The sequence below is a fragment of the Poecilia mexicana genome, unplaced genomic scaffold, assembly GCF_051168715.1.
Source record: "Poecilia mexicana isolate PSO_F unplaced genomic scaffold, ASM5116871v1 scaffold_9, whole genome shotgun sequence".
In the NCBI taxonomy this organism is placed as follows: domain Eukaryota; kingdom Metazoa; phylum Chordata; class Actinopteri; order Cyprinodontiformes; family Poeciliidae; genus Poecilia; species Poecilia mexicana.
In genome coordinates this window covers 29123833-29144642 of record NW_028263378.1, presented here as the reverse complement: position 1 = coordinate 29144642, position 20810 = coordinate 29123833, and the positions used below count along the sequence as shown (strand labels likewise).

Sequence of the window (20810 nt, the reverse complement as noted above, 5' to 3'; positions counted from 1 at the left end):
AGTGAATTGAAGCAGAAATTCAGAAACTACTACAGCTGCGTTTTCATTACAAATGTGCACAAATCTTTGTCAGTGTCGAAAAGACAAAATTTCACAATTGTGGTGTTTCCATTAAATAAGAAATACAATTAAAATAACAAGCAAATAAGTTTGTTTCCTCTGTATTCAGACATCTGAATCCCATCTGTCTGAAGGAGGGATTTGTCAATATTTTAAGATCACAGTTCCTGTATTCTAGCTTTCATTGGATGTATAAACATTTTGTCCAAGTTGGCATCATTATGGAGAACTGCTTGTCAGGTTAGGTTCTGCCATCTGTTATTGTGTGTGTGTGTGTGCGCGCGTGTGTGCATGTATTGATCACAGTGACGTGTCACTTGGCTTCCAGTCACATAAAGGCTCAGTCTTATTAAGTGTGCCAGACAATGAAGATCTTGTTAGGTGGTGACATAGCATGTTGTCCTTTAGAGTTCAAATGATTTTGATTCACAAATCCTGTTATTGGTGTGGGACTTATTTGCTTTAAGTGAGATTGTTAGGATGTGAGAGGATAAACACTGGGACAGTAAAACCAAGAATATATGAGATAAATAGGAAGTTTATTACTGATTGGGAAAACTTTTACATCATCAGCTCCAAAGAAAAGAAACGCTCAAAACACTGACTTAAAGTAGCAAAAACAGTCAAATAAATTACATAAAGATGAATATTTCTTGGTAAGTAAAATGTGCTGAACATTTAATTGGATAAAACTGTTTAATATATTTCTATTGCTCTGGAACGAGCCTCTGTAGAGGGATGGCCTATCTCCTAGTCTGAAGATGTCTATAGGAAGAGAGGATTTAGCTGGGTGTGGAGGTTCTCACAAGCCCATGGCTGAGCATTTCAGTGCTGCAGTACTTGTTTGTGAATCCTGCAGCTTCTAGTTTCAAAAAGGGAGGTTCTGGTTGTTTTCCATGCTGCTTTTACACCAAACAGTCGCTCAGATTACCTACTCATTCTCAGGATGTTGTCCTCAAAGTGGTACTGCCTGGAAATGCCCTCGAGTTCCTTGGAGACTTAAATGCCCATATGGGCAACTGCAGTGACCTGGAGGAGTCTGGTTGGGATTAATGCCCTCTCTAATCTGAATAGGAGTTTGGTTTGATTGAATTTATGTGCTAGGGTTGAAAACCACTTTTAACGACAAGGTGGTCCCTAGATGTATTTGGTAGTAGGCCATCTTGGGCTGAAAGTTGATGATGGATTTTCTTTATTTTTAATTTTTTAATTCTGTCATCAGAGCTCCTGCATCATGTCCAGGACACTCAGGTGAAGAGAGTTCCCTGATAACGACTTTGTAGTCAGTTTAACCCACTGTGTGAGGGACTACCACTGGTTTGTTTTGTGGGGTATTAAATATCATTAATTGGAATTTATTGTGACAACTATAAATCAAAATTTGTATCGTGATACAAAATTTAACATGATAATTGACAAACATTATGATACATGCCCACCCCTATGAACAAGTTTACTAAACTTTGTACTCTGTTCCCCTCAATAACCAATCGTGTGTTGTAATAGCATCCTCTTTGATAAGGCTGTTTACTTGGTGTCACTGTGCCTAAGGTATAGGCACACACTTTGTTCTCCAAGCTGCATATGTTAGCGCGTTTAGAGGAAGCTGTGCCGTTTAGTGACAGCAGGAGGGTAACTGGTGACAAAGATGAGCGTGCGAGAGCTTCCAGTAGGCAATCACTGTTCTGCTGCATTACTCTTCAATGCAACTTCTTTCCGTTCCTCCTCTCCCTCCCTCGTCCCTCTGCGCGAGCAGCAATCTCCACTCACTCTCGCTGCCTCTCTGTGATCCAAACTGCCACAACGAATCTCTCTCTTCCATCAGCTTTACTTTCTCCCCCTGGTGAGGATGACATCTCCAAATTTGATGAACCAGCGAAGCTCTCGTTCTGGCAGGAAGCTTCCGAGGGACACCCCACATGAACGGGCTCGTGGGACGAGGAGGAGCCGCGTCTAAGGAGCTTCGTGGAAAACCTGTCGGCTCTGGACGGCACCGGGTAAGTGCTCCAGCATGTTGGGATCGTTATGTGATGGAGGCTGAGCCTACAGTTGAGAATTTGTACAGTGACGAGGTACAGTAAAGTCAGGCAGCAGCGAGCCTATGCAGCAGCTGTATCTCACTGAGCAGGGCTTATAGCACTAGTCTTGGTCACGACACTGAAATGCTGTGTCTGTTTGCCCATCTGTCCTCACCGCTGATCACATACTCATACAGATGGATGTCACTCCCTCAAGCCGTATTCAAACTCTCCTTTTTTGGTTGGTACTTATAATCTCTGTTATGATCTTGTATTTCTCTGCAGAATTATGATTAATTCATGTCAGACTGAGGAAGTTATATGGCAAAGTTTACATGATCTGAATGTGAGTGTTCCAGATGATTTGGGGGCTTAAGAAGTTCAGGTTCACAGATCCGACAACAGGAAGAAGGGTAAAAATCACAAAGTCAGTTAAGAGAAAAGCATAACAAGATAAAGACTGTGGCTGGAGAAAAGTATCGCTATGGAAACAGCAGGCAAGGGAAGAGGAGAGGTGAAGGAAGCTTGCTGAGTTTTTTTTCCTTGGCATCTGTTCAGCTGGATCAGGAAATACATTTCTGACAGGACTTTTTCACACTGAGCCAACTGGATATTTATTAAAAAGAGATGAAATATAATGTGGAATTCATATCATGTAAAGAAATATGTCATAAATTCTGTGTGTGTTTATTCTGGCAAAGAGGATTCCATCTAGAAATGATCTGATGACAGATTTATAGCTTTTGATAAACCAGTTGTAGGTAAGTAAGGATGGCTACTCATTAACATGTTCATCTTTTGTCTGACTGACTTGTAAATAATAAAAAATAAGCAATAATGGGGAAAATACATCTACCTGAGTTCAGTCTGAAGTCAAACCTGACTTTTTCAGAACCAGTCTGTTATGGTGTGAGCAGCAGCGATGTGAGAGAGAGAGATCTCCACTGCTGCATATCCGCAAGTGTCATTCTCCCAAAACGCTTCTTCAGAAGCCCACACTGATCCTCTTTGTCATCAGGGTTTGTGATATAATGATAGGCTGGATTTCTGAAGTGCTTTTCTAGACTCTCTGCATACTTTTATAGATTGTGATATTCACTCAGCTCAGCCACGTCAAAAATAAATACTACTTCAGTGTCGAAACATTGAAGTGGCAGTCTGCAGCACCGACAGGCTCAAAGTGTTTGCACTCTAACTTATCCAGGACGGTGGCTGTAAAGGAGCACAGTCATTGGACTTCACGGAGATTAAAAGTCAATCAGCTATCAGAGGCTCATTGTGGCTGTAGTTCTGGCTGAAGACAACCAAGTAGAAAGCAACATACTCTTACAGCTTGTCATAACATTGATTTTAGTTTTATGGATAACATTTGTTTGTTTTGATACATTTTTAGTCTGGTGAAAATCAGCTCCTTGTTCTATGCTTTGCTTCATCCAAGTGGTCTGGACCTTGGGCTATTGAGAAACGATTGCTTCCTGAAGGCGTAGACTCTGTTGAAGTTTGAAACGACTAGATTTTTATCTTAGCTCAACTATTTTCTTCTTACTCAAATCCACTTGATTCTTATTCCACTTCACAGCTCAGTTTGGGCTTTCTCCCATCGAAGTGGATTTGTCAACTGAGCCAATCAGCGAACAGAAGTTGTGAACGACGACGTTGATTTTCTGTGCTGTTTTAGAATTGTAGTCTGCCTGTAGTTTTAGCAATGGCAGAGGAAAGTGAACAAAACCGTTCAGTCCATGTTGGCCACTCTTCCAAATATTGAATTAACATCTTGCTTGGTGCATTACTTCTTTCTTTGGAGTGGAGGGTGATTGTTTACAGCACACGCAATCTGTGGTAAATTGGGTAAAACTTCAAACCGCAGTGTCCATGCCTCCAGAAAGTAATAGTTTCTCAATAGCAAAGAGCTCAGACCCTCTGGACACAAAGTGTAGATTGAACAAGGTGCTGGTTGCAGATGGTCGTTAATGTTTTGCCAAACTGAACTGGATTGCTGTTAAAATACAATGAAATATCCTAAACGTTCCTCTTTCTCCAATTTTAACTGTTTAACATTTGAAAGTATGACCAACATGGAGTGAGTGGCTTTGTGCACATCCTCTGTTGCCATTGCTAAAACTACAAGCAGACTTCAACTCTACAACAGTACAGAAACTTATAGTTTGTATTCATAACTTCTCCTTCTGTTCATTGATTGGCCCGGTTAAAATTCAGCTGGAGAAATTAATTTCAATGGGAGAAATCTCAGAAAGATCACTAAAGGGAGATGAGAATTGAGCTGAATTGCATAGGACGGCAAGTATATTTTATGGCCTGGCTAGTATATTTTATCAAGAGTGTCAAATGAAAACTTGGAGAATATGTTGGTGGTTTTCAAGTGTTTATTGCTCAGGATATTAAATATTTTTTATTTTGTTCTTCATGGAATAATTCAAGTATAGCAGGCCAATTTACTATGTTAATTAGTCAGGTTATCTGTTCCTGTTGTCAAATTTAAGAAGCAATTTGTTAATGTTTTGCCAAATGTGGCTTTATAGCAGCATTAATACAACAATACAAGGGCTGTTGTATTGTTGTATTACCAAGTAAGTAACTGTAACCCCAATACTTTCCAGTAGCCCATAGTTGACATTTACCATCCAATTATTTAGCTCCCCCTGCTGGTTTTGTCAGGCGTCAGAATGTGTGAATTCAATCAGGGCAATTTGCACCAAGATAGACCTTGAAAATTAGTGTAACACACTCATCATTAAAAAACTATTTCACATTTTTCACTGTTTGTGTCTGAGCTGGGAAAATATTTCATCCACATTGTAAGTGGTTGTAAATAGATCAGCAAGTAACAGCCATTTCCATTGCTGCTTTGGAGGCATCATTAAACCTGGCCCTTGACCATCTGCTTGCGTACCGACTGCTGAAGAGAAAATAATGTGCTAAGCGAATAACTCCCTGGTTATTCACTGATTTCTTTCTAAAACATTCAGGGACATAATCTAGATTTTTTAGATTTCAACTCTGTTACCGCCTTGCAACATTTTTCTGACAGGAATGAGTAAATGAAGTGTAACTGATAAAATAATTACCAGTGCCTAGCACCGCTCAGTCTATTTATAGTTTATAACTCTAAAACAGGCTGAGTTGATTTTATTTAGAAACACAAAGCAGGAGTCCGTGGTATAAAATGGAGGTCAGGTCAGTGTAGGAGGATTTAACTGGAGGCGTCCCCAAATAAGGTTCAGCTTAGAGCCATAAACAGCTCTGGACCAGCTGTGGGGGCTGATTTTATTAGTTTCCATGCATGGGATAACTTGTGCTTATTTTTTTTCTTTGGTGACTTGAAATTTATCTAAGTAGCAGATTTTTTTTTTTGTAAGGCAGCCTGATCAGGTTTGGTGAATGGGTAGCAACAGGTGGGGAAAGGGCAGCCTTAAATTGATCTGTGCTCCTTAAGATTCTGGCACTTCCTGCTATATATCAATAAAATGATTTTAACCAACTGGAATGTGTGACAGAAATGGCAAATCACATTTTCGCAGATTAACTAACACATCTGTCATGATGTTTTTGGTAATGATTGGACCCCCATGCAGAACAGGCTGAGACGGTGAGTGGATGGCTAATAATTTAATTAAAAAAAAAATGAAATAAAAACTTACAAAGCAGCAAAAAGAGCACAGGAAGCAAAAGCATACAGAGACCAGATTCATGAGGCAAATGGAAGAATTCAGCTAGAAGTGAATGAAGGAGATGTGGTTAAATACTGGGAGTGTGATTGCTAGAATTGTGGACTGGGACTGATTACTAACGGAGTGCAGCTGTGAGGGTGGAGGAGAAGGCAGGCTGAGGGAGGAGAGAGAGAAATGGCACAAGAGAGCAAGAAGAAGTAAACAGCAACATGGGAGCAGGGAAAAGTAACTCTAACAGTAACTAAGAATAACTGAACACAAGGAATGAACAATAGGTCCAACCAAAATACACAAACAACTACTCAGAATCAAAAATAAAGACAGAAACTAAAGCTACTCATGAATAAACAAGGAAGTCAAAAGCAAACACAAAAAACTAAAGGAACCCAGGATCCTGGCAACAACCTCCAGTACCATCCCCTAGTGGATGGCTTTCTCCAGGCTAGTCCTTGTTGTTCCAACTGAATAAACATTGTTTAAGCTTGAAAGTTAAAGATGGCTGCTGGAAACTGTTGTGTTAGACCTTGAAATTTTGGCAGCTGAGTTCCCGAGGACACCTGGTCTAGTAATTTGTCTCTGTCGAGCCAAACTCAAGCAAGAAATGCCACAGTTTGTGCACAGAGGAGGTTCAGAACTGCATGAAAGCTTGATTTTTAGAGAGGAATCTGTGCCACTACAGTGTTTCAACAAGTCTGTGATTCACTCCTGCCCACAGCCCATACAGTAGCACTGGCCCTGGTCATCCAGACTGAATGTAGAGCAGCACAATGACTAGGATGCAACCTTTCTCCACTCCTCCTCCTCTTCAAGAACTCTGACTCACAGCCCAGCACATTTTAATCAACCCACGAAAAAAAAGAAAAAAAAGCTCCTCGACTGAGATGGAACCCATAGTTCTTCTAGAAATGTGACTGTTCTGTTCTCGGTGCACGCTGATGACAAAGGAATAAAATCTTTCAAATAGACTGCTGTACCGAGCTAACTCGATCATTTTCTGGATTTAAACGTGTCTGAGTTCACTTTTGCATTAACAGAGTCGGAAGTTTTTCAGTTATTATCGATGAGACAGATTGGCAGGGATACTGTCTTCCCTGCAGTTATGATGAGTTTTTTAAAAGAATAGTTATTAGTAACTGCTTTTAGAGAGTTAATTATTGCAGTGGAGGATCCCAGCTGCAGAGTGTGTTAGCACAGCTTATTATGGAGCGTCAGCTAGCGCCCGAATCTGGGAGGAAGACAGCCAAATCTGTTTGCCATCTGGTGCCTCGTGCTCGGATGCCCCCCGCCCCAAACCACCAACTCTACTGCTGGTAAACCGATGGGGAAGTTCTCAACATTTTTAAGAAATAAACAATCATGCAGCGTTGTCAGCATGGCAGTGTAAATGTCCTGGCAAATGTATTTACAGAACTAGGACATTTTCAGATTATGTTCAGCTACAAACATCTGTGCATTTTAGTAGGCTTTTGTACGGAAAGAAATACAAAGTTTAGCAAAATTATAAATTGAAAGAAAATAATTCAGGCATGTTTATCAAAACATTTTTCAGGCAAAAATCTTAAAAAGGTCTCCTGCATTTGTATTCAGACCATTTTGCTCCAACACTGCAAAATAAAATGTTAATCTAGAGCAAAATCTTTTTTTTTTTTCAGAAGTCTCCTAATTAGTCGACCTTTGTTTAATTTAATTTCAGTTACAAATCCAGCGGTTCCTCAGAGGATTGTTGGAGAATCTTGGTGAACATCTCTGTCTAAATCTGTCTTGATTAGTGATGCAGCACAGGATTGTGTGATTGTGTCACTGGAGCAGCTGATGGAAAGTGGTTGTACAAAAAGCCATAAAAATACCATGTGAATGCATGCATCATTGCCTTATTTTTTTTATTTAGAACAAGTTTGAATAATATTCAAAAGCACATTTTAGTCCTATTAGTCTTTTTATTTTTCACAATGTACTTAGATTCTTAGATTCTTATATATATATATATATATATATATATATATATATATATATATATTGGGCATAATATTAATATCAGATATCTATAAAGGCACACATTGTAACATCGGTGCATCATTAATTTTGTCCGTGCTTTATCAGTCATTACAAGCCGGCTGCTCCTCCATCATGTCATGGCAGTGAAAGTGGAACTCCAGGCAGAGCAGTGATCACACTGTGTGCTCTGTTGTTACTGAACCTCTCAGCTTCTCTCTTCACAAAGCATAATGTTTACTTCATTCATATCTAAACAAATATTAGTAAACATCATTCCCATCTCTCTCTGTGTGTGATATTCTAAGTTGCATTTATTTATAGTCTTTCAAGCAAAGCTTCATAACAGAACAGTCTAAAAAAGGTGAAATAGAACACTGAGAATAAGTGGTAGAAATTTTGTTGTTGTTGCAAATACAGTCTTGCAGCAGCAGAAACGCATAGCTGTGCCTGAGTGGAGAACGTTACTGTAAGGAGGAGTAGGAGGTGAGCCTGAGCTTTTAATAGAAATTCTCTGTCGTTCATTCTTTCTGCCTGCTACTTGATCACAAAAGCTGCCAAATATATCCAGTGGTGGAAAGAGAGGCTGTTGTGTGAACACGAGCAGGTTATTCTTAGCCTCTGCTGAGATACAGAACGATTCACACTTTTAGTGGGAAAAATATGCGTCTCGACTGCTAAAGATTTCAGCTGTGATCGCTGTACCTTATAGTCATAAATCTGATGTGTCAACACACTGGGATGACAACAGTATTTTTTCCTGTTAACATTTCAGAGCTTTGGCAAGTGCTTTTGTTCTTTTCAGAGACATTACCATTCATATCTTTCTTTTTTTTGCTTCATGAAACATCGTAATGCCTTTAAAAGCTAAGTGTGTCACCAAGAGCATTAATTAAGCCCTTCTGCCTGTCGTGTTCCTCCTCCTTTTCTCTCTCAAACATATTTATTCCCTCTTCTTCCAGAGTACCAACGACAGCCATCAGCTCTCAAGTTAAGACCATCTCGCTGGAAGAAACCCAACTACTCTCACACTCAAAGCAGTCGAGATAACCAAGCAAATGTCACAGGTATGTGATTGAGTCTTGCTGCTCTTGGGAAGAGTTTGTTTTGAGGCGGAGCAAAATCACATTTAGTTTAGTTCTCTACTTTTATCTTGAGGTTGTTCAGGTATACCGGATGTAAATGTGTGATGTAAATTGTTGAAATCAACTTCTCTTGTCATCCAGAAATACAATCTAATGGATAGCATTGTGTGAATGTGTGTATAAAAGAGTGAATGACTGCTTTGGGACCACAGACTTGATAAAGCGTATCCAGACGCAGATCTGCAGAGACTAAAATATTTCAGTCAAGAAATTGTACTTATTATAAATTATATGAGTTTCACTTCCTGAAATGATTGACAAAAAATACAACTTTTTCATAATATTGTAATGTTAGATGTGCCTGCTTAACTTTTGAGAGCATTTCTGTCGGTCTCTTGTTAGGGGTGTAACAATATGTCCAACTGAAAATGCACATTGGTTTCATGAGGACAGTGTAAAGTTTCAGAGTGTGTGTGTGTGTGTGTATATATGTATATATATATATATATATATATATATATATATATATATATATATATATATATATATATATATATATATATATATATATATATATATATATATATATATATATATATATATACCGGACATTGTGGTGGTGGATAAAGAACAGAGGAAAGCCGTTGTGGTGGATGTAGCAATACCAAGTGACCACAACATCAGGAAAAAGGAGCATGAGAAACTGGAGAAATACCAGGGCCTCAGAGAGGAACTGGAGAAGGCCTGGAAGGTGAAGACCACAGTGGTGCCTGTGGTCATCGGGGCCCTCGGGGCAGTCACCCCCAAACTGGAGCAGTGGCTACAACAGATCCCAGGAACAACATCAGACATCTCAGTCCAGAAATGTGCAGTTCTAGGCACAGCCAAGATACTGGAGGAGAACCCTCAAGCTCCCAGGCCTCTGGTAGAGGACCCGAGCTCAGAGGATGAAAGAGAGCGGAGGGTGAGAAGGGAATTTTATATATATATATATATATATATATATATATATATATATATATATATATATATATATATATATATATATATATATATCAACAACTAAACCTCCAGTTTTTATTTTCATTAACAGAATAAAGGTTTCACCATCGGTATTTTTGCAGAATCTGCAATCGGTGTAAAATAATCCAGCCCAGGTTTGATGAGTTCAAGTGTTTGAGATTTTGAACTAGATATTCAGCCAGACTCATTAAAAACTCTGAAGCAACCATTTAGTTTTGTGTCGATGAGAAGCTCTGAAGCAGATGGCAACTTCTGCATTATTGATAGCTAACAGCTAATTCCTGTATTCTCACAGTGCTAACAAGCATGCTACTTGATCACAAGGAGCATGCTTGCTTTAGTTAAGTCTGTCAACACAATAGGACACCTTAACAACTACTTACTGTAGAATAAAAATGTTACAGACATTTTGTCAAGCTTAATTCCACCTTATTAACTGGGGCCTGTAATAGTAGCTTAAGGTGCGTTTCTATTACGTGCTGGCAGCACTAAGGTAGCTTTAAGGTACAGAAATACTTTGATAAGAAATATGGTGTCTTATTATAATTAGATTTTGCAATGAAGTCTTGCTACACCCTAATTTCTAAGCATTGTAATCCAACAATACTGTTTTAAAAGTAGGAAAATCTCCAACCTATGATCCTTTTTCAGCATCTGTGGCTTAAGTCATGCTCTAAAACATTACAGCTAAGCCTGTTGCAACAAGCAGTTAATCAATTGTAGTTGCATGATGAATTAAAATAAGCTGATGATTAACATTTTTTGATTACAGACTTCATGATGCATTTTATTAATGGTTTCAGTCGTTTGTGGTTTAATTTCCGTTTGGTCTATTGTTTTTGGTTGCCATGTTTTATTTTGGATATTTAAAATGTCTTCCAGTTCCAGTGTCGAGTGTTCAGTACAAAGTTAAAGTTTATTAGTCTTTCAGAGGGCAAGCTTGCATTATTATGCCATTATCATTATGTTAGTTTAAAATGGGATCAAAGCGATAATTTATTATCCAGTGAAATTTGTTGTCGTGACAGCCTAATCCCAATCTTTATCTAAAATTAATGTCTTTAAAATCTTCAGAGCTACGGATTTTTATTTTATTTCATTTTCAGATTTCATCTTGTGATTGCTTACTACTTCTTGCTTCCATTGCTGTGGTGACTCTTTGGTCTTTGTGTCTGAAAAGGCCACATTGTGACTGCATGTGTTTGCAAGGACATGTTCTGTTCTGATTCTTACTGTGTGTTAGATCAGCCATACTGCATGCTGACTACTGTGATTATCTGTGACTGTGCTGTGATCACTGCTGTTTCCCTTCAGTCCACACTTCCACTCAGGCTATGCTCTGCTATAACAGCAAATCTCCCACTAATTCCGGTGACATATGGGGAACAGCAAAAACATATACCCAGATATGCACACGCATTCACGTATATTTAGGTGTTAGGCTGGTAAAGGATTGTCTGAAAAACCAGCAACAAGTAATGTGTTGTCATTTCACCTCTCTGAAACACATAATGACACAAAAGTGTTTCTTTTGTCTGGGAGAATATTGATGAAGATGAAAAGTTTTCCTTCAGATGTAGGAAATCAAACAGCTTTTGAGAGCGAAGCAGCACCTGTCGCATCACATCCCAAGTGACAGAAGGAGTTGCCAAAAAAAAGTCAATGTAATAACGGCTGTCTCAATCCACATTTAATTACCATGGCAACCAACTGTTATCCTAGCCAGTGGGTGGTGCTAATCTCTGCTGCTTTCATTACTTCATCATATAGATTAGGCTCTTCATTCTTAATGAGATGCTCAGTTCTGCCTTTGTTGAGCTCCTTTCAGAATGAGCTGTTTTAGGGCGTTTGGTCACTTTAAATCCAAACAAACTGCTGCTGGCCACACACCCCAACTCATCGTCTGCCTTCTCAATGCAATTATACAACCATATATCTTTGAAAAGCAGAAGTGGAACATCCAGCACAACTAACAAGAATGCAGCAAGTGGTTTCTAGATAAGTCAATAACACAACACTTGTCTTTTTCAGCAGCCATTGTACTGTGCATACAGCATAAAAACCAGCTGACCAAACGTTCTGCAGCTCAGCTTGGGTTGCTAGGTGACAAGCAGAGCTACTTGGACTTTGCTCGGGTTGTCAGGTGAGGGGAAGTTCCTGCTGATTTGTGATGTTACATTCTGGAGAGTTTTGCAAGGGGTAATTTTTACAAAAACCAAAAAACATTAACTTATTGCCAAAAAAAAAAAAACCTGGGCTGTTTTTAGAAGCAATAGAAACCCAAATGGAAGTACAAATAGGTGGAAAATGTGAGTTTTGCATAATAGATCCCCTTTGAATCAGACATTCACCCCATCATTAGGATATCACTCAACTTCTTTGCCTTGGAGCACATCAGTCCGGTGTTCAGTGTGTAAGTAAGTTTAAGTAGTTTGCTTTTGAATTGATCAAAACTAAAAACACTTGCATGAGGAAATGACGCGTTTTATTGCCTGGCGGACGTACAGTTGCATGGAAAGCAGTGTTAGTCAGTTTTAAGCCATTCTTTGCTTCCAGCTCTGATAGCACACCTCATCCCGTGCCTCCTCACTAAGTCGGCTCCGTCAGTCTGTCTGCCCCTCAGCTGACTCCCTCCAGCATGACAAGACAGCCATCACCCTCCATACGTCACTGAAGGCCACCCTCATGTCTGTGTCGTACCATCCAGGTTGAACAAGAGATCTCACTGGTCCAGAGAAAGATGTCTGACCTTGAGTCAGTTCTCCAGCAGAAAGACATTGAGCTGAAGGCCTCCGAGACCCAGAGGACAATCCTGGAGCAGGACTTGGCAACGTACATCACAGAATGCAGTGTGAGTGGCCAGGTTGTTAAAAAAATAGTCAGCTCATGAAATCCTTTTTATTGAATTGGAAAACAAATCAGTATCATGAATTCAGTAAGAAAATTCTCTTTCAAAATGACTGAAGTTAATTGATTACATTTTAAAGGAAACCTGACTAGGAACTGCATTTTGTTTTTAAATAATCTTGTATTACTGTTTACCCAGGTACAACAAACAAACCCATCCGACTGATTTATGTGTTCATTTTTAGAGTCTGAAGCGCAGTTTGGAACAAGCACGCATGGAAGTGACCCAGGAAGATGATAAAGCTCTCCAGCTGCTCCATGACATTCGGGAGCAAAGCAACAAGCTTCAGGAGATCAAAGAGCAGGTAGGACAGAAACACTTCAGCCACCAAACACTTTGGATTAAGACTAATAATGTGGGATAAACTACTATAAACTAGTAACATTGGTTTATTTTAGAAACTCTTTAATCTCCATGGCAATCATTCAGCTGTGCAAGCTTCTAAGCTTCTCAGAGCAGCCCTCTATGAAGCCACTCGACCCCTGCAGACTAGCCAGAAGCAATTAGCAAACACCTGGTAGAACTGCAGATCATAATGAGAGTTGCTGCTCTCATTATGATCTGATTCTCCTCTAATGAAAAGCACCTCATTATAGGAACTACTTCTCAATGCAGCGCTGGTTGCTAAAGGATTAATAGAGGAGCCATGTTCCATGTTGTGATGACTTCCTGCAGAGCAGGAGCTTCTTAAAAAGACTAGGGCCCAAGTTCAAGGTGTTAAATTACAAAGTCAAATATCTATAGCATTCTTATAACAACCGAAGGTATAGTTACTTGAGTGTGCTATAAAACGGCACTATATGGCTGGAAAACATAATACTTCCCCTTTAACCCCTTTAAGAAGTCTTGTTTTATGTCTGTCTTGTCAATAGAACGGCTTAGGAGTATATTTTTATAATAGTTAGGTCTACATAACAGGTCAGGTAATCAAGGCTGTGTGTGTGGTCTGTCTACTAATTAAACATGCACAAGATGCTGAAATCCCTTCCCTCTCTGTAGGGTACAATGAGTCTAACATTAAACACTTCAAACATGCAGAAATGTCTGCTGTTGCAAAACCTCTTTATGTAAATTATTGTTATTATTTTCTATTTTTATACTCTAATTTCATCTGCACTCATTGCGTTTTGGGAAGGAAAGCAATGTTCCATTTTTTGCAGTAACTTGTTCATGTCTGATGTCTGTAAAGTTCAACTAACTTAATGAATATTTTAAATGTAGCCACACACCCGCACCACATGACAGTGCAGCTGTCAGAACGAAGCTGGCGCCTGATCGCTTGTTTCATAAACGGCTTCAAAAGATCCTCCTGCTTTTGTCGTACAGTTCTTTCTGTGTTTATCTATTGGGGAAAAAAAGGTAATTTTAAAGCAACCTGTTTTTCCCTGCCTACACTCGTGCTCGTTACAAAGTGCTGAATACATTGTGCTCTGGTTGCCATGGCAATGGGAGCCATATATCTAGAATGGGGAGCAAAATGATGCAGTGGGCAGGCTGTTGAGATGGGGTGCTGAGGCCTTTTGCTCACACTGTTTGAAAAACAAATTTTGTTGAGTTCATTTTCCAGGGATTTCTGAAAGAGGATTACAGCATGTTTCCTTCTTGTGGCGGATTTTTTTTTTTTTTGTCTCGTGGTTTACATACACTTATCTTTGTAGTGAAAGTATTGGTGGGAAAACAACTTTGCTTGTCTTGCTTGTGTGCAAAATCAAATTTTAGATGAAGATATTTTTACCCCCACATTCATGAAGGTTTATAAATCTTAAGGTTTATTTGAAACCAAGGAAAAAAACTGTTTTCTGGTGAAGACCTCTGTTCTTTGATTGCACATTGATTAACATAAAATAGGTAAAAGCAGGAACAAAAACAGAAAATCCTACAGGGTAAATATACAGATATCAGGATGTAGAGTTTTTCAATCTGCCACTTACATAAGAATTGATCATCATATTCATATCTATACTTTAAGTCAGGTATGATGTATGATATGCATGTCTACGTAAAACTTTTTTTTGTAAAACATGAGCCTGGATGGCTGAAGCATTGTGGAACCAAAGCCCCACTTCGAAGAATATAAAGTACCTGTTTAATCGAATCTGCAGTCCTAGAAAGACAAGGTCAAAGACAATCACTAATGTCTTTAGAGAAGATAGCAGGAAGAAAACCTGACTGCTTGGGGCAGGATGTTACATCTCATCACTATTACTGCACGGATCTTGTTCTTGCCACAGTGGTGCCTGTGGTCATCGGGGCCCTCGGGGCAGTCACCCCCAAACTGGAGCAGTGGCTCAAACGGATCCCAGGAACAACATCAGACATCTCAGTCCAGAAATGTGCAGTTCTAGGCACAGCCAAGATACTGGAGGAGAACCCTCAAGCTCCCAGGCCTCTGGTAGAGGACCCGAGCTCAGAGGATGAAAAGAGAGACCACCCGCGGAGGGTGAGAAGGGAATTTTTTTTATTTTTATATATATATATATATATATATATATATATATATATATATATATATATATATATATATATATATATATATATATATATATATAAATATACAGTATATATATAAATTCCCTTCTCACCCTCCGCTCTCTTTCATCCTCTGAGCTCGGGTCCTCTACCAGAGGCCTGGGAGCTTGAGGGTTCTCCTCCAGTATCTTGGCTGTGCCTAGAACTGCACATTTCTGGACTGAGATGTCTGATGTTGTTCCTGGGATCCGTTTGATCCCAGGAAACGATCAAACGTTTCCTGGGATCGTTTGATCCCAGGAAACGATCCTGGGATCCTCGGGGCAGTTTGGGAGTGACTGCCCCGAGGGCCCCGATGACCACAGGCACCACTGTGGTCTTCGCCTTCCAGGCCTTCTCCAGTTCCTCTCTGAGGCCCTGGTATTTCTCCAGTTTCTCATGCTCCTTTTTCCTGATGTTGTGGTCACTTGGTATTGCTACATCCACCACAACGGCTTTCCTCTGTTGTTTATCCACCACCACAATGTCCGGTTGGTTCGCCATTACCATCTTGTCTGTCTGGATCTGGAAGTCCAACAGGATCTTAGCTCGGTCGTTCTCCACCACCTTTGGGGGTGTTCCCCACTTCGATCTCGGGGCTTCCAGTCCATATTCTGCACAGATGTTCCTGTACACTATGCCTGCCACTTGGTTATGTCGTTCCATGTACGCTTTCCCTGCCAGCATCTTGCACCCTGTTGTTATGTGCTGGACTGTCTCAGAGGCCTCCTTGCACAACCTACACCTTGGGTCTTGTCTGGTGTGGTAGATCTGAGCCTCTATTGCCCTGGTGTTTAGGGCCTGTTCCTGGGCAGCCAGGATGAGGGCCTCTGTGCTGTCCTTGAGTCCAGCTTTTTCCAGCCATTGGTAGGATTTCCTGATATCAGCCACTTCAGTTATTTGTCGGTGGTACATCCCATGTAGGGGCTTGTCCTCCCATGATGGTTCCTCCAGCACCTCGTCCTCTGTTCCCCATTGTCTGAGACATTTGCTGAGCACATCGTCTGTTGAGGCTTTGTCCTTGATGTATTTATGGATCTTGGATGTTTCATCCTGGACAGTGGCTCTCTCACTCACTAGTCCTCTGCCTCCTTCCTTACGGCTTGTGTACAGTCTCAGGGTGCTGGATTTGGGGTGGAACCCTCCATGCATGGTTAGTAGCTTCCGAGTCTTAACATCCGTGGCCTTTATCTCTTCCATTGGCCAGCTAATTATTCCGGCAGGGTATCGGATTACTGGTAAGGCATAGGTGTTTATTGCACGGATCTTGTTCTTGCCATTGAGCTGGCTTCTCAGATATATATATATATATATATATATATATATATATATATATATATATATATATATATATATATACATACATACATACACTGCTCAAAAAAATAAAGGGAACACTCAAATAACACATCCTAGATCTGAATGAATGAAATATTCTCATTGAATACTTTGTTCTGTACAAAGTTGAATGTGCTGACAACAAAATCACAAAAAAAAATCATCAATGGAAATAAAATTTATTAACCAATGGAGGCCTGGATTTGGAGCCACACACAAAATTAAAGTGAAATGTTCCCTTTATTTTTTGAGCAGTGTATATATATATATATATATAGTGTCTATTTAAGGAGTACTTTTAATAAACAGCAGTGGGAAACAAAGTGCTATAGAAAAGCAATAGACAATAAAAAAGACAAAAAATGTCAACAGAAATTTCATTAACAGAGATTATGTTGGTTTTCTGGAATGTTGACGGTGATACAACACCAGAGATACATGCAGACATACTAAGGGGATATGTGTAAACTGATATCAGACAGATAAAAAGATGGATAAAAAGTTTAAGTTAGAATCTACATATAATTCAAACAACTGGTATAAAAGTTACAAACTTCAGCTATTAAAATAAATCAATCAATAATGGTAAAAATGATAGTAAATGTACTCATCTTTATTAATATTATTTGATATTTAAAATAAGTATGTTAAGATAACAATAAAAATATCCTAAACTAAAGCCAATTCAGTAAACTAAGAGTGTTGAGCTTGTTTCCAAGCTTCCACCTCCAGAGGAGCTCTCCCCCGAGACGCTGCCACTCAGCTCCTTCAGACTAGCCAGCAGCAATTAGCAAACACCTAGTGGAACTGAGTATCTGCTGAGCTCATTATAAGAGCTACTTCTCAGTACAACGCTTGGTAAAACATTGTTAAAGGGCTAATAGCAGAGCCATGTTATGATGACTTCCTGAAGGCGGAGTTTCAGAAAGAGCTGGAGTTTATAAAGAGACAGAGGCCAAATTGCAAGGCATTAAATTACAAAGTGAAATTTCTTTTAAGTCTTGTTTTATAACAACTGAAGGTAACATAGTTCCTTAACTGTGTTATGAAATGGTACAGTGTGCCTGGAAAGTCCATAGTACATAGTCCTTTAAGTACAAAACCTAGGTTTGGATCAAATAAAAGATCTGGGTTTTTAGTTTCATCTGAAATGGTAATCCCCCATGTTTGCAGCTTCACTGTGAGTTTGCCTCTCTGAAGGTCATTTACAATCAGTTTCCCAGAGCTTAGCCAAAAACAGACAACTTTGTACAACTTTGTGCTTGGGAAGAAAACCTAACAAAAAAGACCTCACAACACTGGAACAAATCTCAAACACTGAATCGAACAATTGCCTAATCACTGCATGAAGCCAACACTTTGGAGCATTTTTAAAACTGTAAGAGGATTGTCTGTTTCTTCTATTTTATGATGATGCGTTTGTTGCTCTTGCTTATTATACTCCTCTGTGTTCCCCTTGGTGCCTCTCTGCAGGGCTCTCAACAGCAGCTAAATCCAGCTTTTCATCTTAAAAAGCATCTGTCTCCCACGCTCTGTCATATGACTGTGCTGTTTATCATTTTTATTCAGAAGTCATGCGCTGTTGGATCAACAAAGTGCAGAGATCAGGGGCAGTTTTTTTTTTTTTCTGAGACAAAAGAATTTGTGAAAAAGTCACTTAAAACAAGAAAGAGTTAAAAGACATGGCACTTTATGTAGCCATAAGCAATGCACACATTCATATGGATAATAAGAACTGACTTACATTTAGTCATTTGTTATTGCCATTATGGTTGTGGCCTTTGTTCAGTTTTTTTGTCTAGTTTATTCTTGTGTTCTTTTCTTTGTGCATCTGGATTTATTTCTCTTAGATTAGTGCTAGTATTTTTTTTACCTGGATTTGTAGTTTATCTGTGTCTCTATCTATTCATGTGGCCTTTACAGCTATTTATCATCTCTTATTTAGTTCTAATTCTAACAACTTTCAGTTTATTTACTTTCTAAATTTAATGGTTAAGTTACTAATCATGACAATCATGTTTATCGTAGGTTTAAAAATTTATTTTTATTGATTTTATGTCTTTATTTCTCCTGGGTATTGCCTTAACTTTTGTTTTGCTTGAGCACACAAATGAGACATGTATTTATTTATTTATTTATTTGCCTTAACAAACCTCTGATGCCTTCACATGCTGGATTTATACTGAGCTGGAATTACACACAGCTGGACTCCATTTAGACTTCTGAAGACAAATGAATGTACTAAATTATATTTAGGTGTGTCATAGTAAAGGGGGATGAACACAAATGTATTCCACAAGTTTTAAAGTTTTAACAGTTAATCAAAATCCATTTATTTTTGACATAGGTAATTACTTTTCTTTATTCCAACCTTGACTTAACCAAATAAAATCTCATCTCAACAGTGACTTTGCAAAACAGCAGCATCGTTTCCAAGTATCAGCTTTTACATTCATGCAGTGACATGCAGTCATACATACACCGCCTCTTCATGTAGCACTTGAACCAAGGACAAAACTGGATTGTTTTCAGGGGCTTTGTTATACAAGATAGGACACACGCTTTAAGCTGCATAGGAAATTGAGAGTCAGGTTCATTTGTTCCTGTTTTTGTTGCATTGTTTGGCTTTGAACATTTCTCACCTTTACAGACAGCCAGTTTTCAGCTTGGAAAGTGTCAAGTTAATGTTTTTAAAGTTGCAAAGATAAAAAGAAAAGGTTCACAGCTACAAATGTTCTTACCACAGATGTCTCAATTTTGTGTTTTTAAGGGGCAGAATTATGTCATCTTTTTTGAGCTTTGCATCACATTATAATGTCATTCCCTTATCAAAAAACATTCCGGGAGTATTGCTTTGATTCTTTCATGCATGTCTGCGAAATCCTATAATCTTCCGTGACAACCATTCAGCTGTGCAAAACGCCTGAGTGAACCTAGCTCCGCCTTCGAGGTGCATCTCCTCCTCTGAGCTGCAGTTTCTGGGTTTCCTCCTCACAGAGCAGCCCTCCCCCCACGACTCCTCTATTCAGCTCCTTCAAACGAGCCAGCAGCAATTAGCAAACATCTGGTATAACTGCTGATCTCATTATAGGAGATATTTCACTGGTAAAAATGTTGTTAAAGGCTTAACAGAGGAGTCATGTAATTAGTTTCTGAAGGTGGAATTTCTTTTAAGCCATATTTGATATAATATAATATAATATAATATAATATAATATAATGTAATATAATATACATAGCATTTCTATAAGAACTGAATTTAACATAGTTACTTGATTGTGCTATAAAATGGCACTATGTGCCTGGAAAATACATTAAACTTCCCCTCAAAAATTTAAGTAAAAATGTTGTTGATTATTAAACTTTTAAAAATGTAACTTTTTATTGTACAAAGACGTTACATGAATGTTACTTGGATAAACCTTCCTTTTAGTATTTCTATTTTATGAAGCCACATCAAAACAAATAATCAAAATATAGAAAACATATCTTTAAATTAAACATTAGTTTATTACTTTTGTACTCAAATCTCTTCTGTCGGCTCTCCCACTATGACTTATTCATTGTTTCCTCTGCTGTTGCACAGGAGTACCAGGCTCAGGTAGAGGAGATGCGTGTTTCTATTAGGCAGCTGGAGGAGGACCTCTCTGCCGCCCGTCGCCGTAGCGACCTGTATGAGGCAGAGCTGAAGGAGTCTCGACAAGCCAACGAGGAACTGAAGAGGAAGGCTGCAGACCATCAGCACAGGATTCAGAAGGTCTTCACCGACACTGAAGCTGTTCATGATTCAAAAGTAGAAGCAGAAAGTTGTGGGCCTTTTGCCATTTTAAAATGGGAGAATATTATAGTTAATGGAAATTGTAATATTAAGTAATTCTGAGAAGTAATTTTCATACACATTCCTCTGTCATTACAGGCCAAAGAGCAGGGCAAAGCAGAGGTAGAGGAAATGATCACCAAACTGGAAAAGGTAGATTAAGAAGTTGCTACAGTTTTGATAAAAACTGTCTGTTGTATTTGCTAAACATCAATGTTTAAATATTAATGTATTTTTTTGTAGAAGCTTTATAAAGGATACAGGATTCTTTTCATATCCAAATGTCTGCTTTGTTCTTAGGCGAGTGCTGAGCAGCAGGTGAAGATCCAGGATCTACAAGAGAAGCTTGCGAAGGTAGAAAACTTTAAGAAG

General features: G+C 39.0%; 1 protein-coding gene across 1 annotated transcript in view; it reads left to right on the top strand.

Annotated features, from left to right (window-relative positions):
* Window positions 1-1071: 1071 nt before the first annotated feature.
* Window positions 1072-20810, top strand: part of citb (citron rho-interacting serine/threonine kinase b) — a 62104-nt gene continuing 42365 nt past the window's right edge. Inside the window, exons 1-7 of the mRNA XM_088008465.1 lie at window positions 1072-1102; window positions 1957-2057; window positions 12575-12718; window positions 12960-13079; window positions 20208-20378; window positions 20538-20591; window positions 20739-20792. Coding sequence (XP_087864591.1) covers window positions 1072-1102; window positions 1957-2057; window positions 12575-12718; window positions 12960-13079; window positions 20208-20378; window positions 20538-20591; window positions 20739-20792 — 675 coding nt within the window. The remainder of the gene's footprint in view (window positions 1103-1956; window positions 2058-12574; window positions 12719-12959; window positions 13080-20207; window positions 20379-20537; window positions 20592-20738; window positions 20793-20810) is intronic.